Source organism: Heloderma suspectum, chromosome 6, assembly GCF_057233095.1.
Source record: "Heloderma suspectum isolate Gila_16-S chromosome 6, 16-S_ref, whole genome shotgun sequence".
Classification (NCBI taxonomy): domain Eukaryota; kingdom Metazoa; phylum Chordata; class Lepidosauria; order Squamata; family Helodermatidae; genus Heloderma; species Heloderma suspectum.
In genome coordinates, this window is record NC_139463.1 from 40527209 (window position 1) to 40540561 (window position 13353).

At 43.6% G+C, this 13353-nt stretch overlaps 1 protein-coding gene across 2 annotated transcripts in view; it reads right to left on the reverse strand.

The window, feature by feature from the left end:
- Positions 1 to 13353, reverse strand: part of BMP1 (bone morphogenetic protein 1) — a 181509-nt gene that overhangs the window by 92917 nt on the left and 75239 nt on the right. Inside the window, exon 1 of one of the 2 annotated variants that reach the window (XM_084804040.1) lies at positions 10134 to 10238. The exons of the other annotated variant lie outside the window; for it this stretch is intronic. Coding sequence (XP_084660166.1) covers positions 10134 to 10158 — 25 coding nt within the window. The 5' untranslated portion in view covers positions 10159 to 10238. Of the gene's footprint in view, positions 1 to 10133; positions 10239 to 13353 lie in introns of those variants that run through there. 2 annotated transcript variants of the gene reach the window in all.

The following is a 13353-nucleotide window of genomic DNA, read 5'->3' on the forward strand; positions in this document are numbered from 1 at the left end:
TTCTTGTTGCCTTTCACTTTCAACCCTAAGGAGGTCAAAGCAAAGACCAGAACAAATGTGGACAAAACAAGCATCCGCTACTATGCACACTGAGCAGTGCAAACAATGTACACTGGAGTGGAGCGTGACCACTGTAACGTGGCCACACCTAGGTTCCCTCAGGACCCTTGAAAAGTTCCTGGTTGTTACAACCTATTTTGTTCTTTGCTTGAAGCAGCATCTAATGTCTCTCCATTCCTTTTTTTGGAATGCCTGTGACATATCACTGTATTCCAAAAACAAGCCTTCAACAAGTACTTATTATTATTCAATCCCATCACTAGAAGTACCCACCAAATATATCCATTAACTGCATTTGCCTTTTTTGCAGCTGTTTCATATTTGTGGCTGCATGAACCTGTGACCAATCAAGATGTTCAGATCACATTCTTCCTCTGCTGCTTTCAGCTGCGCAGTCCCCAGACAATAACAAAAAAAAAGTTATTGGTCCCCAATTGCGTGACTTTACATTTTATACTATCCCATTTCATTCCATTTCTATGATTCCAGTTCATGAGGTCATCTATGTTGCCTTGTACAATTCCCAGATCTTTCATTGTATTAAAAAAAAATCTTCTAAACTTTGTGTTATCCACACATTGCATCAACGCACTCCTACGTCTGGACAGTCCCTAAGGCTGTTTGCGGAAGTGTGAAGTAACATGGCCCTAAGATAGAACTCTGTGGAAGTTCATTCCTTACTTCTCTCCAAATGCTTTACTGAAAACTAATTATATTACATCAATGATATCCTGTCTGCCCATTCAACAATAATTTCATAAAACACACACACACACACACACACACCCCTTTTGGTGAAATCATACTGCTGTATGTCCCATTTGCTATTCTCTTTCACGTCATTACTATTTTCTTTCATATTTTTCCAGGACTTTCTTTTCTGGCCTAGAGCTGGTGTGTATGTGTGGAAGAGAGGGAGTGTTGGGATCTGAACCTACTGGCCAAATCCAGACCTCTTTCTTGAATTTTAAATGTTCATTCCCCTTTTCAAGTTTCTAGCCCTTCTATTTAACAGAGTAATAAGACAAGACACTCGGTGTTCTACTCAATTGCTCAAGAAGAATGACATCTGCTCCCAGATTTTAGTCTTCCAGCCAATAACTGCAAAGACAGTGGAGAGCTTGACAAGTACATGGCATGTTTCATTCCCCCCTCCCCGTATTAGTAAGGTTTTAAAAATAATATTGCACTCGTGAATAACTTAAAAGGTTTATTTTAAACATGTTGTCTAGTAGGATGTTTTAGTAGTGGGATGTTTTTATTGTTTAGCTATAACAGGGGGCTTTCAGAGCTGAGCAACAAATCTAACTCATAGTTTCTTGGGTGCCAGCACAAATAACGAAACACACAAGGTAACATATTTTTCATTATCAGACAGAAAACACGTAACACTAAGTTCTTCTTGAACCTAAACTCAGACAAGTATTTTTCATGTGGATCCTTATAAAGAGGACACTGGGTAACATAATGGAAAATATCCTCAGTAAGAGTTTTACAAAACAGTTGCTTTTTCAAACTGATTTCCAGTGCTTCCTTCTTCCACTGTACCCCCAGGCTTCTTCTCCCTTACCACAAAATTCCTGGCTACAGAGCCTGTCTTTTTTTTTATCCAGATGTTCTAATCAATTTCCTGCGATGCATCTTGTTGCATGCAGATTCTGACCCACTATAATCTGTCTTGTGTGGATTGTGAGCGGGGCAACAGCTCAGTAGTAGAGCTGTGTGCTTTGCAGAGAGAGGGTCCCAAGCTTCAAATAAACTCTAATTTCTAATTCAAGGATTTTAGGTAGCAAGGCCCTCAAAACCCTGAAGAGCCCCTGCCAATCAGAACAGACAGTACTGGGCTAGATGAAGCAACCATCTGACTTCGTATGAATCATGGGGTATGGCTTATCTGCCACACAGGGTCAATGTCAGGAGTGGGCATAGCCATGCACACCCCAGCAGGGGGCCCACTGACAAGAACACCCTGAAGATGCTCCTCCTCTTCACCATTGCAACCTGGTTGTGCACTTGCCTCTCGTTCTGGCCCAGATAATGGTGGTGGTGGTGGAGCAGTAGATACTACTGCCTTTTTGCTCACTGGCTCTCTGCCTGTCAAAGCAAGCAAGTGATTGCAACGATGACTAACTTCCTTATCTGGAAGCACCTGAGTCAGCATTTCTACTACTTCGTCTGAATCAGTCGTAAAGGAGAAATAGAGCTGGTTTTGTAAGTGTACTGGTGAGGTCACTCCACATCCCTGGGTGACCTCACTCAGCAATTTCATGTAGATCTGGAGTCTCCCACATGGTGCCCATGGGCTTCAATGAACCCCCAGATACCTCTCCTGGTACCCACCAAGCTTCCTACCCCTCCCCATTTTTTTTTAATTTCTTAAGATTAAAAATAATTAATTGGGAGGTTGCCATACTGCAAGGCAAAATGCTGCCCTCCAGCACTATTTTTTATTTGGGTACAACAGAGTGGGTTTGTGTTTTGGAGCTCTGCCTTGTACTTGGGTTCTTGGACAAGTTACTTTTCTTTCTATCTCACCCAGTTTTCCTTCTGGTAAATGAGTGTTTTGTTACAAGCCATATGACAGCTGTTTTGTGCGAGTGCCCAGAACACTCAAAATTTAGAATGTGCCCACCGACCCAAAAAGGTTGGGGAGCCCTGACGAAGATATTAAAAAGCATGGGAGGCTACTGCTACGGAGCTTAGCAGTAGTCATAAGAACATAAGAAGAGCCATGCTGGATTAGACCAAGGGTCCATCTAGTCCAGCATTCTGTTCACACAGTGGCCATCCAGCTGTCGACCAGGAACCCACAAGTAGGGCATGAGTGTAATGGCACCCTCCCACCCATGTTCCCCAGCAACTGGTGTACATAGGCTCACTATATCTGGTACTGGAGGTAGCACATAGCCATCAAGACTAGTAGCCATTGATAGCCTTTTCCTCCAGGATAGCCTTTTCCTCCAGGTCCCTCAGCACCATCTTCTGAAATCAGCAATCCAGGTAGGAATGGGACCCCCACAAAATGGTGCCCCTGATTCCCAATTCAGACCACCTGTGAAGAAGAATACCTTGGTTGATGGTATTTAAAGCTGCTAAGAGGTCCAGGGGAATCAACAGGGTTGCACTCCTGGCATAAGTCCTTATCCTGGCATGTTTCATATTTTGTAAAGCACTGGAGCCCTAGGTCCTAACCCTATTCAGTCACCACCTTGGGTTTCTGTAATTGCACCATGGACTGCCCACAGTTTTTGAATATAATTCCCAGAATCATAAGTGCTAGGAACTTGCTTCTCTAAATAAATATATTACTGCTGGTATTTTCTTTAGCCTGTCCTAGATGCAAAAATTCCAGATGCTAAACCTTATCCTTGAACAGCATGATCAGGAATGTACACAAAATAGCTCAAGGTCTCTTGGATGTGGGGGTTTCATCTCAAGGACTGTGATGGATTGGCTTTATTGTTAGAAAACAAACCACCCAGACTGGAGTAACTAATCCAGGGATAATATTTGCTCTCTCTCCTTTTGGCAGCTCAGCCTTTCCAAAACCTTTGGATGGGAAAGATGAGGAATAAAGCTCCCAGTTCAGCTCAGATGCACCTCTTTTGAAAGAATGCAAGTTTTCAATTTTTCTCTTCTCCCTTTACATGAAGGGAAAGCAGCTACTATGATTGATGGTGTCTGAGTACCCCCATCAGTTCACCAGCTCTGCTGGCAGCTACAACATTTGAACATCTGGTTCCCATGAAGACTGCTGCATGTCTTAGGGAGTTTTAAAAATTATTATTACACAAATTGTTTTAACCTCAAGCTTCTTTTTGCAAGTTCCCTTTCTAGTACACCCTCCTTTTCTCTCTCTCCACACACATGCTGCTGAAACTATCTGAGCTCATACAGCCAAGGGATACTCAAATAACCTTCCATTCATCTGCCACACAAAGAATCAAAACCATATGGCCTCGCTGAAAGAAACCAAGGATAACAAGAAAAACTCCCTTGGAGAGAACCTGGGCTCAGTTTCCTTCTTCCATAGCAAATTTAGAGGTCCACTTCCCCACTCTGGAAGAATAATAACCTGGGGGTGGGGAAGAATTCCGCACGTGCATACAAAATTCCACATTCTGCAACCAGAAACCCTGAATTCTGATATTACAAGCTTTAAGCTACAATATGCTGGTATTTTGACCCTGCCCCTTTTGTCTTTGGCCCTGCCCACTACTGGAACATGGCCCCTAAGAGCTTATCTGAAACTGAATTCCGCCCTCAGGCTGAAAGAGATTCAACAAACCTGCTTTAAGGAGTCAGGACTGGGGAGGTAGATGGATTAGCCAACAGATAGATAAGCAAAGGGAGGTGGATGAGCGGAGAATGGATGGGGAAATTTTCTGGAGTAGCTTAGTCTCTTCCAACAGGAAGCTTCACAGCAGAGCTGTGGACACAGGGCCTAAACAACAGAATGAAATCAGACCTGTCTAAAAAGATAAACAGTCCTTTGAAGTATCCCCCTGCCCCCAGTAAGGTATCTCCAGCACGATGCCCATGTAGCCACTTACATTAAGGAAAACTGCTAGGACCTAGTCTGAGGGGAGTGCTAAAGGTGACCATGTATATGGATTACATAACAAATAAAGGACTGTGTAGTGTTCTTGGCATTCGATATGTATATCTACAAGGCATGCAATGTCTCCTCCTCACAACTATCTTGTGGATAAGGACTATCTCTAGCCTATCAGCCGATTCTTCATTTGGTTTGCCATTTAAAAGCGCCTTGGGGGGAAAACACACACACACACACACCCCAAACTCTCTGTGCAGCCAAAACCTTGCACAGAGCGAAAAGTACAATGGAAATAAAAACTATGTGGCAAAGCTGTCCTGGAATGCGACACATTAGAATCACTGGCGCACGGAATGGAAACAACTACAGTGAGTGAGTGGAAGCAGGCAGGAAGGGGCCTCTTGGTACCCAGCTTCTAAATGCATCACTTGCATCCCAATTTCACAGTCACTGGCTGGAACCAGCCCAGCTGCTACTCTCTGCAACTCCACTACCACCGCCTTCCTATCCTAACCCAGTTCCTGAAGCAGGCAGAAGGCAGCTTGCTGAGCGCTGCAGTGACTGCCCCATGGGACAAGCATCATATCTTATTCCTATGTATGAGGCAAATCATGTGTTTGCCCCAAATGCAAATAGGACATAAGCTGGTTCATCCCTATTAGCACTGCTTTTGTTACTGTATCTCAATAGCCATCTATCAGCTTGAACATGTTTCAGAAATTTTAAAAGCATCTACAAAACCTTGCCAACCTCTATGCCAAGGGTAGGGAACTTCAGGTCCGGGGTCCCAATCCTGCCCTCTTGTGGTGCCAGTCCAGCCCTCTGGGGTTCTCCAGATGGCCCCACACCCTTTCCCCCAGCCGCCGACCGTTTGGTGGTTTCCTGGTTTTAGTGCAATTTTTTCCCATCTAAAATGTTGGAACACCTCCCCTAAGGCTTAGTTACGGGCAGTAAGTACTTTAACCTATAATATGCTGGTACTTTTGGTGTCTCTGCCCCACCCCCTTTGCCTTCGGCCACACCCACCACTGGGAATGCAGCCCCCAAGAGCTCCTCCAAAATGGAATTTGGCCCCTGGGCTGAAAGAGATTCACCCCTCCTTTAGGTTGATTTCGCCCATCGCTTATTTGACAAGTTTCTACTATTACACACAGGATACATCTGAATTACACCTCCTGCCTTCTCAAACACAGTTGCTTCCAAGCTGGAAAGATCTGAACAGGGCCAAGTTGGAAAGACTTGAACAGGGACATGGTGGGCCCAAGATATTTCCATTTCTACTTCCACTTATTAACTCGGGGCACAACCTATTGGAAAGGTCTCCTGAGCAAACCCACTACAATTAACAGGAGCTGCAAAAGGGCAGTATTGGAAACCTATTTTTGCCACACGAACTGGATGGTCAGACTCTGTAATATAGTTGGTGCTACCTACCTGGAACCCCAGCAAAGGGGATTGTTACCTTGTCATGGTGCTGGAGCTTGAGCACCTCAATGACGTCATGAGCTAAACCGTGAAGGGACACCCAAGATGGGAAGGTCATGGCAGAGAGGTCAGACTAAATATGATCCCTGGGGAAGGAAATGGCAACCCACCCCAGTATTCTTGCCATGAAAACTAAATGGATCAGTACAACCAGAGATATGTTGGTATACCATCGGAAGATGAGACTCCCAGGTCGGAAGATGGTCAAAATGCTACTGGGGAAGAATAGAGGATAAGTTCAACTAGCCCCAGATGTGATGACACAGCTAGCTCAAAGCCAAAAGGATGGCTAGCAGCCGATGGTGCTGGTGGTGAACAACGAATCCGATATTCTAAAGATCAACACACCATAGGAACCTGGAATGTAAGATCTATGAGCCAGGGCAAACTGGATGTGGTTATTGGGGAGATGTCAAGATTAAAGATAGACATTTTGGGTGTCAGTGAACTGAAATGGACTGGAATGGGCCACTTCACATCGAATGACCACCAGATCTACTACTGTGGACAAGAGGACCACAGAAGAAATGGAGTAGCCTTCATAATTAATAATAACGTGGCTAAAGCAGTGCTGGGATACAATCCAAAAAATGACAGAATGATCTCAATTCGAATTCAGGGTAAGCCATTTAACATCACAGTGATCCAAATATACGCCGCAACCACAGATGCTGAAGAAGCAGAAGTAGATCAGTTCTATGAGGATCTGCAGCACCTACTGGATAGTATGCCAAAAAAAGATGTTATTCTCCTTATAGGAGACTGGAACACCTGGAATTACAGGCAAGCATGGTCTGGGAGAACAAATGAAGCGGGACATAGGCTGATAGAATTTTGCCAAGACAACTCACTGTGCATAACAAACACTCTCTTCCAACAACCTAAGAGACGACTTTATACATGGACTTCACCAGACGGTCAACACCGAAATCAGATTGACTACATCCTTTGTAGCCAAAGGTGGCGGACATCTATGCAGTCGGTAAAAACAAGACCTGGAGCTGATTGTAGTTCAGATCACGAACTTCTTATTGCACCATTTAGAATCAGACTCAAGAGAATAGGGAAGACCCACAGATCAGTTAGATATGAGCTCACTAATATTCCTCATGAATATGCAGTGGAGGTGAAGAATAGATTTAAGGGACTAGATTTAGTAGACAGGGTCCCGGAAGAACTATGGACAGAAGTTTGCAACATTGTTCAGGAGGCGGCAACAAACAACGTCCCAAAGAAAAAGAAAACCAAGAAGGCAAGATGGCTGTCTGCTGAGACACTGGAAGCAGCCCAAGAAAGAAGGAAAGCAAAAGGCAACAGTGAAGGGGGAGATATGCCAATTACATGCAAAATTCCAGAGGTTAGCCAGAAGAGATCAGGAATTATTTTTAAACAAGCAATGTGCGGAAGCGGAAGAAGATAACAGAATAGGAAGGACAAGAGACCTCTTCCAGAAAATTAGAAACATCGGAGGTAAATTCCAGGCAAAAATGGGTATGATCAAAAACAATGATGGCAAGGACCTAACAGAAGCAGAAGAGATCAAGAAAAGGTGGCAAGAATATACGGAAGATCTGTATAGGAAGGATAATAATATTGGGAATAGATTTGATGGTGTGGTCACTGAGCTAGAGCCAGACATCCTGAAGAGTGAGGTTGAATGGGCCTTAAGAAGCATTGCTAATAACAAGGCAGCAGGAGATGATGGTATCCCAGCTGAACTGTTTAAAATCTTGCAAGATGATGCTGTCAAGGTGATGCACGCCATATGCCAGCAAATTTGGAAAACACAAGAATGGCCACCAGATTGGAAAAAATCAACTTATATCCCCATGCCAAAAAAGGGAAGCACCAAAGAATGTTCAAACTATCAAACAGTGGCACTTATTTCACATGCCAGTAAGGTAATGCTCAAGATCTTGCAAGGTAGACTCCAGCAATTCATGGAACGAGAATTGCCAGATGTACAAGCTGGGTTTCAAAAAGGCAGAGGAATTAGAGACCAAATGGCCAATATCTGCTGGATAATGGAGAAAGCCAGGGAGTTTCAGAAAAACATCTATTTCTGTTTTATTGACTATTCTAAAGCTTTGACTGTGTGGATCATAACAAATTGTGGCAAGTTCTTGGTGGTATGGGGGTACCAAGTCATCTTGTCTGCCTCCTGAGGAATCTGTATAACAACCAAGTAGCAATGGTAAGAACAGACCACGGAACAACGGACTGGTTTAAGATTGGGAAAGGAGTACAGCAGGGTTGTATACTCTCACCCTACCTATTCAACCTGTACGCAGAACACATCATGCGACTTGCTGGGCTTGATGAAGCCAAGGCTGGAGTTAAAATTGCGGGAAGAAACATTAACAATCTCCGATATGCAGATGATACCACTTTGATGGCTGAAAGCGAGGAGGAGCTGAGGAACCTCATGACGAAGGTGAAAGAAGAAAGTGTAAAAGCTGGGTTGCAGTTAAACCTCAGAAAAACCAAGATTATGGCAACTAGCTTGATTGATAACTGGCAAATAGAGGGAGAAAACGTGGAGGCAGTGACAGACTTTCTAGGCGCAAAGATTACTGCAGACGCTGACTGCAGCCAGGAAATCAGAAGACGTTTACTTCTTGGGAGGAAAGCAATGACAAATCTTGATAAAATAGTGAAGAGCAGAGACATCACACTGACAAAGGTCCGCATAGTTAAAGCAATGGTATTCTCCGTAGTAACCTATGGCTGTGAGAGCTGGACCATAAGGAAGGCTGAGTGAAGGAATGATATTAAAGGCAAAACTGAAGTACTTTGGACACATAATGAGAAGACAGGATACCCTGGAGAAGATGCTGATGCTAGGGAAAGTGGAAGGCCAAAGGAAGAGGGGCCGACCAAGGGCAAGATGGATGGATGATATTCTGAAGTGACGGACTCGACCTTGGGGGAGCTGGGGGTGGCGACAGCCGACAGGAAGCTCTGGCATGGCTGGTCCATGAAGTCACGAAGAGTTGAAAGCGACTGACTGAATAAACAACAAACCTACCTGGAAAGGATTCCCCAATTACAGATAGGGACTTATGGAACCCATCTGAGATTTTCACTAGTTTTACTAATGCTCTTTTTAGCCATCCCTCAAAATTCTTCATATGTTTCGCCTGAGCATGAACCTCAAAATTATCCATGAAAATTTGCCTTAGATGAACGTTGGAGGCAAGCTCTAGTGGTTGAGCACATGAACTCAGGTATAGCAGGTTCATCACATACAAAAGACAGCGAACGATGAAAGACTGTAACGCGTTTTATGTGGGCCTGCCACTGAAGGCAGTTCAGAAACTCCAGCAGGTGCAGAAAGCGGCCACCTGAGTGTTGGTGGGGGCGACGTGATTTGATAATATGATGCCTATACTGCACCAGCTGGACTGGCTACTGGTGCGTTTCCGAGCCCAATTTAAAGTGCTGGTTTTGACCTTTAATGCCTTAAATGGTTTGTGACCAAGTTACTTGAAGGACTGCCTTCACCCATATCAACCTGCCTGTACTTTAAGATCAGTAAGGGAGGCCCCTCCTCATTTGCCCACCTGTGAGAGTAGTTAGGTGGGCAACCACATAAGAGAGGAACTTTTCCACAATGGCCCCACACCTCTGGAATAAGTTGTCACCGGCAGTTCGCCAGGCCCCATCAATGCAGGCTTTTACGAAGGCCCTGAAAACACATTTTACTTTTGCCTTCCCCTGATATGTTTGGTGTTGTTTTTATAGCTGTTTTTACTATGCTTTTACTGCTTTTTAAGACAGTATCACTTTTTCTTATGTGTTTTATTATTGTATGTCGCCTTAGGAGGACTCCTGCCCTGAAAGGTGGCCAAGAAATATTTTAAATAAATACATTGATTAAAATTTGGCAGAAATGCCAGGGATCAGATCAATCCAGCCTGCAGGCCAACTGTTGGACATGAATATTTTCCTGTTGACCAGCAATTGAAACATCCCTGAAACATCCCTGAAGTTGTCTTCCCAAATATCATATCTAGACCCCCACACTTGCCTTCTGTACTCTTGCTTTCATTCATACGGCCCCCTCCGTTTCTTATACGATGCTGCCGTGATCTTTGACTAGGTTTTCATTCTCCTTACGAATGAGACACACTCTACAAGAAACTTCACAAAAATGTGAAATATGTTGCTGTTCTTACCCCACATGGTCAAAGAAGGCATCGGTTGGCACAACACTGTTATCTAATCATGAGACTGAGTATATTGCTACGGTATGCAGTGGCTCTGTGCATGTCAAAGAACTAGTGTACGAAACAAATAATGTGCAAACCTAGTTATATGGCTTGTAATTAATTGTAGTTAATCATGCTGCTGCTCCATTTTACTGCTTTTTGCATTGCTTTTTATAGTTACTGAAGTTGTAATTTTTTTAATACTGTATTTAAACAGTAGTTTTTAATATTGTTATATGTAAACCACTAAGGGATTTTATTATATTAAGCAGTATATAATACAAGTTAAAAAATGGACAAACAAAATATAACACTCAATTCCTGCAACTGTGGTGACTCCAAAAAGGGCTGCCATGATCGTAGCCATTGCAGCAAGTATATGTAAGTGACCACATACACACTTCCAGTGTGCTAATGCTAATTCATGGACAAGACCCTGATGCTGAGAGAAAAGGCAACTAGAGTATTAGGGATTCTAGGGCTTGTATAGGGAACCTTGGCGTCTGTAGCTGGGACCTAACCTACTGAGCTACCTGCCAGTGTAGATGCTTAGATTGTTGTAACTGCTGTGAACCGCCCAGAGAGCTTTGGCTATTGGCAGGTATAAAAATGTAATAAATAAATAAAAATAGACTGCCCACTGTTTTCCGGGCTCAATGCAAGGAGTTGCTTTTAACCGTTAAAGCTCTGAACAGGTTAGGGCTTGGCTATCTGAGGGACCACCTATCTTGCTATGAACCTGCTCAGTTTCTAAGATAGCAGGAGAGGCCCTTTTGAAGACACCCTCACTTACAGGGGCCTGCTTGTTGGGCACACAGGAAAGGCTTTCTCCTGTGTTGCTCCTAAACTCTGGAAACATTTGGATTTGTTATTTATCTCCACTCCCTCTGCGTTCAAGAAGAAGGTCAAGACACATTTTTTTAACTCAGCTTGTTATGGTTATTGTGGCTTTATAAGGTTGGTTTTAATGTTTTACTGTGCTTTTATCTGATTATGGTGTTTATCTTCTGAAATTTTGGTAAACTTTGGTTTCAGAAAGGTGGTAAAGCAATACAATCAATCAATCGAGGCCTCAGAGTCTTCTTCAGGCTCAGGATGGAGTAAATGTGTGCAACAACTGCCCATGTGATTGGCAGCCAATATGAAGCTTCTGGATTGGCCTAGTCTGGTAAGAGCCTAGCTTTCTGTCCTTGTTGGTCAACAGAGCAGCATCTTTTGCCAGCTGCAATTCAGGCTCCAGCTCAAGTGATAGAATCATAGAGTTGGAAGGGGCCATTTAAACTGGATTCCTGCATTCCTGTTTAAAGCATTCCTGACGGGTGGATGCCAGTCTCTGCTTGACAGAGAGTCCACCACCAACCAAGGCAGTTGGTTCCATTATCTGACTGCTCTGAAGGAAGTTTTTCCTGAAGTCCTCACCCTTCAGCCTCTTACTCTAGCAACTGAGCTCAGAAAGCCTACTCCAAGTCTGCAGTCAGGAACAGCCACCCACAGGCTCAACCTAGCTTTGGATAGTGAGCCTGAGAACATTTGCATGCAGCCAGTTTGGTGGGTGGGGCTGCTGCATGTGTGAACAGGCCCCTGGTTCAATTGACTTCAAAGCATCAGTAAGCACAGTGGAGATAAGCTAAATTAAAGAAAACCAACTTTGAAGAACTGCCTGTTCCAAAGTGAAGCATAATTGCAAAGTCTTGCCTATGTGGAAGAATAATGGGGAGATTCTCAGAAGACTGATAAAGCTGCACAATGAATGACCTTCTTAATAATCTAGAGCAAAGGGGATTCAAGGAAGTGGAAAGACAGGCAGGCCAATAAAGTATGAGTATAGCACAAGTGTGTTGGGGAAAAGGCAGAATGTACCAACAAGCTGCAACTAGCAAGAGATGTTAGAAACAGCATCAGCAAGAACCTATAAAAGAGCTCAGAAAAATGAGCATCTCTCACCTTATTTAAACCCGCTCAACCCACTTAGGATGTTAAAACTAAGGGACTCAGGCTTTTTAACATGGAGTAAACTAAACTTCCAGTAAATAGACAAACAAGTTCTGTATAAGCGGAATGTATTGTGAAAAGTGTGCAAATCATGTAAATGTTAATTATCTAATCCACCAATTGTTAGTGATCTTTATGCACCATCAATATACATGGAGCATTACAGAGTAACATACGCATGCAAGACACAAAAGGGCAAGGGCTGTAGCTCAGTGGTTGAGCACCTGCTTTGCATGCAAAAGGTCCCAAATTTGATCCCCAGCATGTCCTGGTAAGTCAAGAAAAGCTCCTATCTGAAATCATGGAGAGCTGCTGCCAGTCAGTGTCAACAATACTGGGCTAGATGGACCAAAGGTCTGGCTCAGTATAATGTAGCTTCCTATGTTCCTATGATAGCCGCCTCCCCTACAGAGCTTTCAGTTTCACTTTTGGCAGTAGGAGGAGACAATTGGAGGAGGATGGGAAAGACAGATGTGAGGGTAACAATGGATGAATGTGAGCAAAATGCAGATTTGTGTGTGCACTTAAGACTTCTTTGACCTCGGGTCTAGAGATTGGTGAATCTGTTAGTTCCACTCAGTTTCTCATTTTTCCAAACTTAAGTTTGTTTCGACCTGATTCTGCATCAGTAGTATTTTTTTTAAAGTCTGCACAAAAATTCATATGCATTTCCATGCACACTTCTCTGGAGATATGCGTTATTGTACACACTTTTTTCTAATATAGGCATTTTTGCATTCTTAATGTAAAAGAACTTGTTCTTAATGTATGCATTTTTTCCAAGCAATTTCCCCTCAGATAATGTGTTTTGTACATAATTTCCTATTATATACACTTTTGTGTACACTTTCCCCTAATGTAGGGGTTGGTGACTGAAATAGGGGTGGGTGGGCAGATGACCCCTCCCCCCAGCCCTCTGCAGGCCAGGGGATGGCCCCATTCCCTGATGTCATTTTGTCCCCAGCAGGTGCACTGAAAGGATGTTTCTCCTGGCACAGCCACTGGAGACCAGCTTTGCTGCATACAGGGCTTCTACCATTGGAGAAG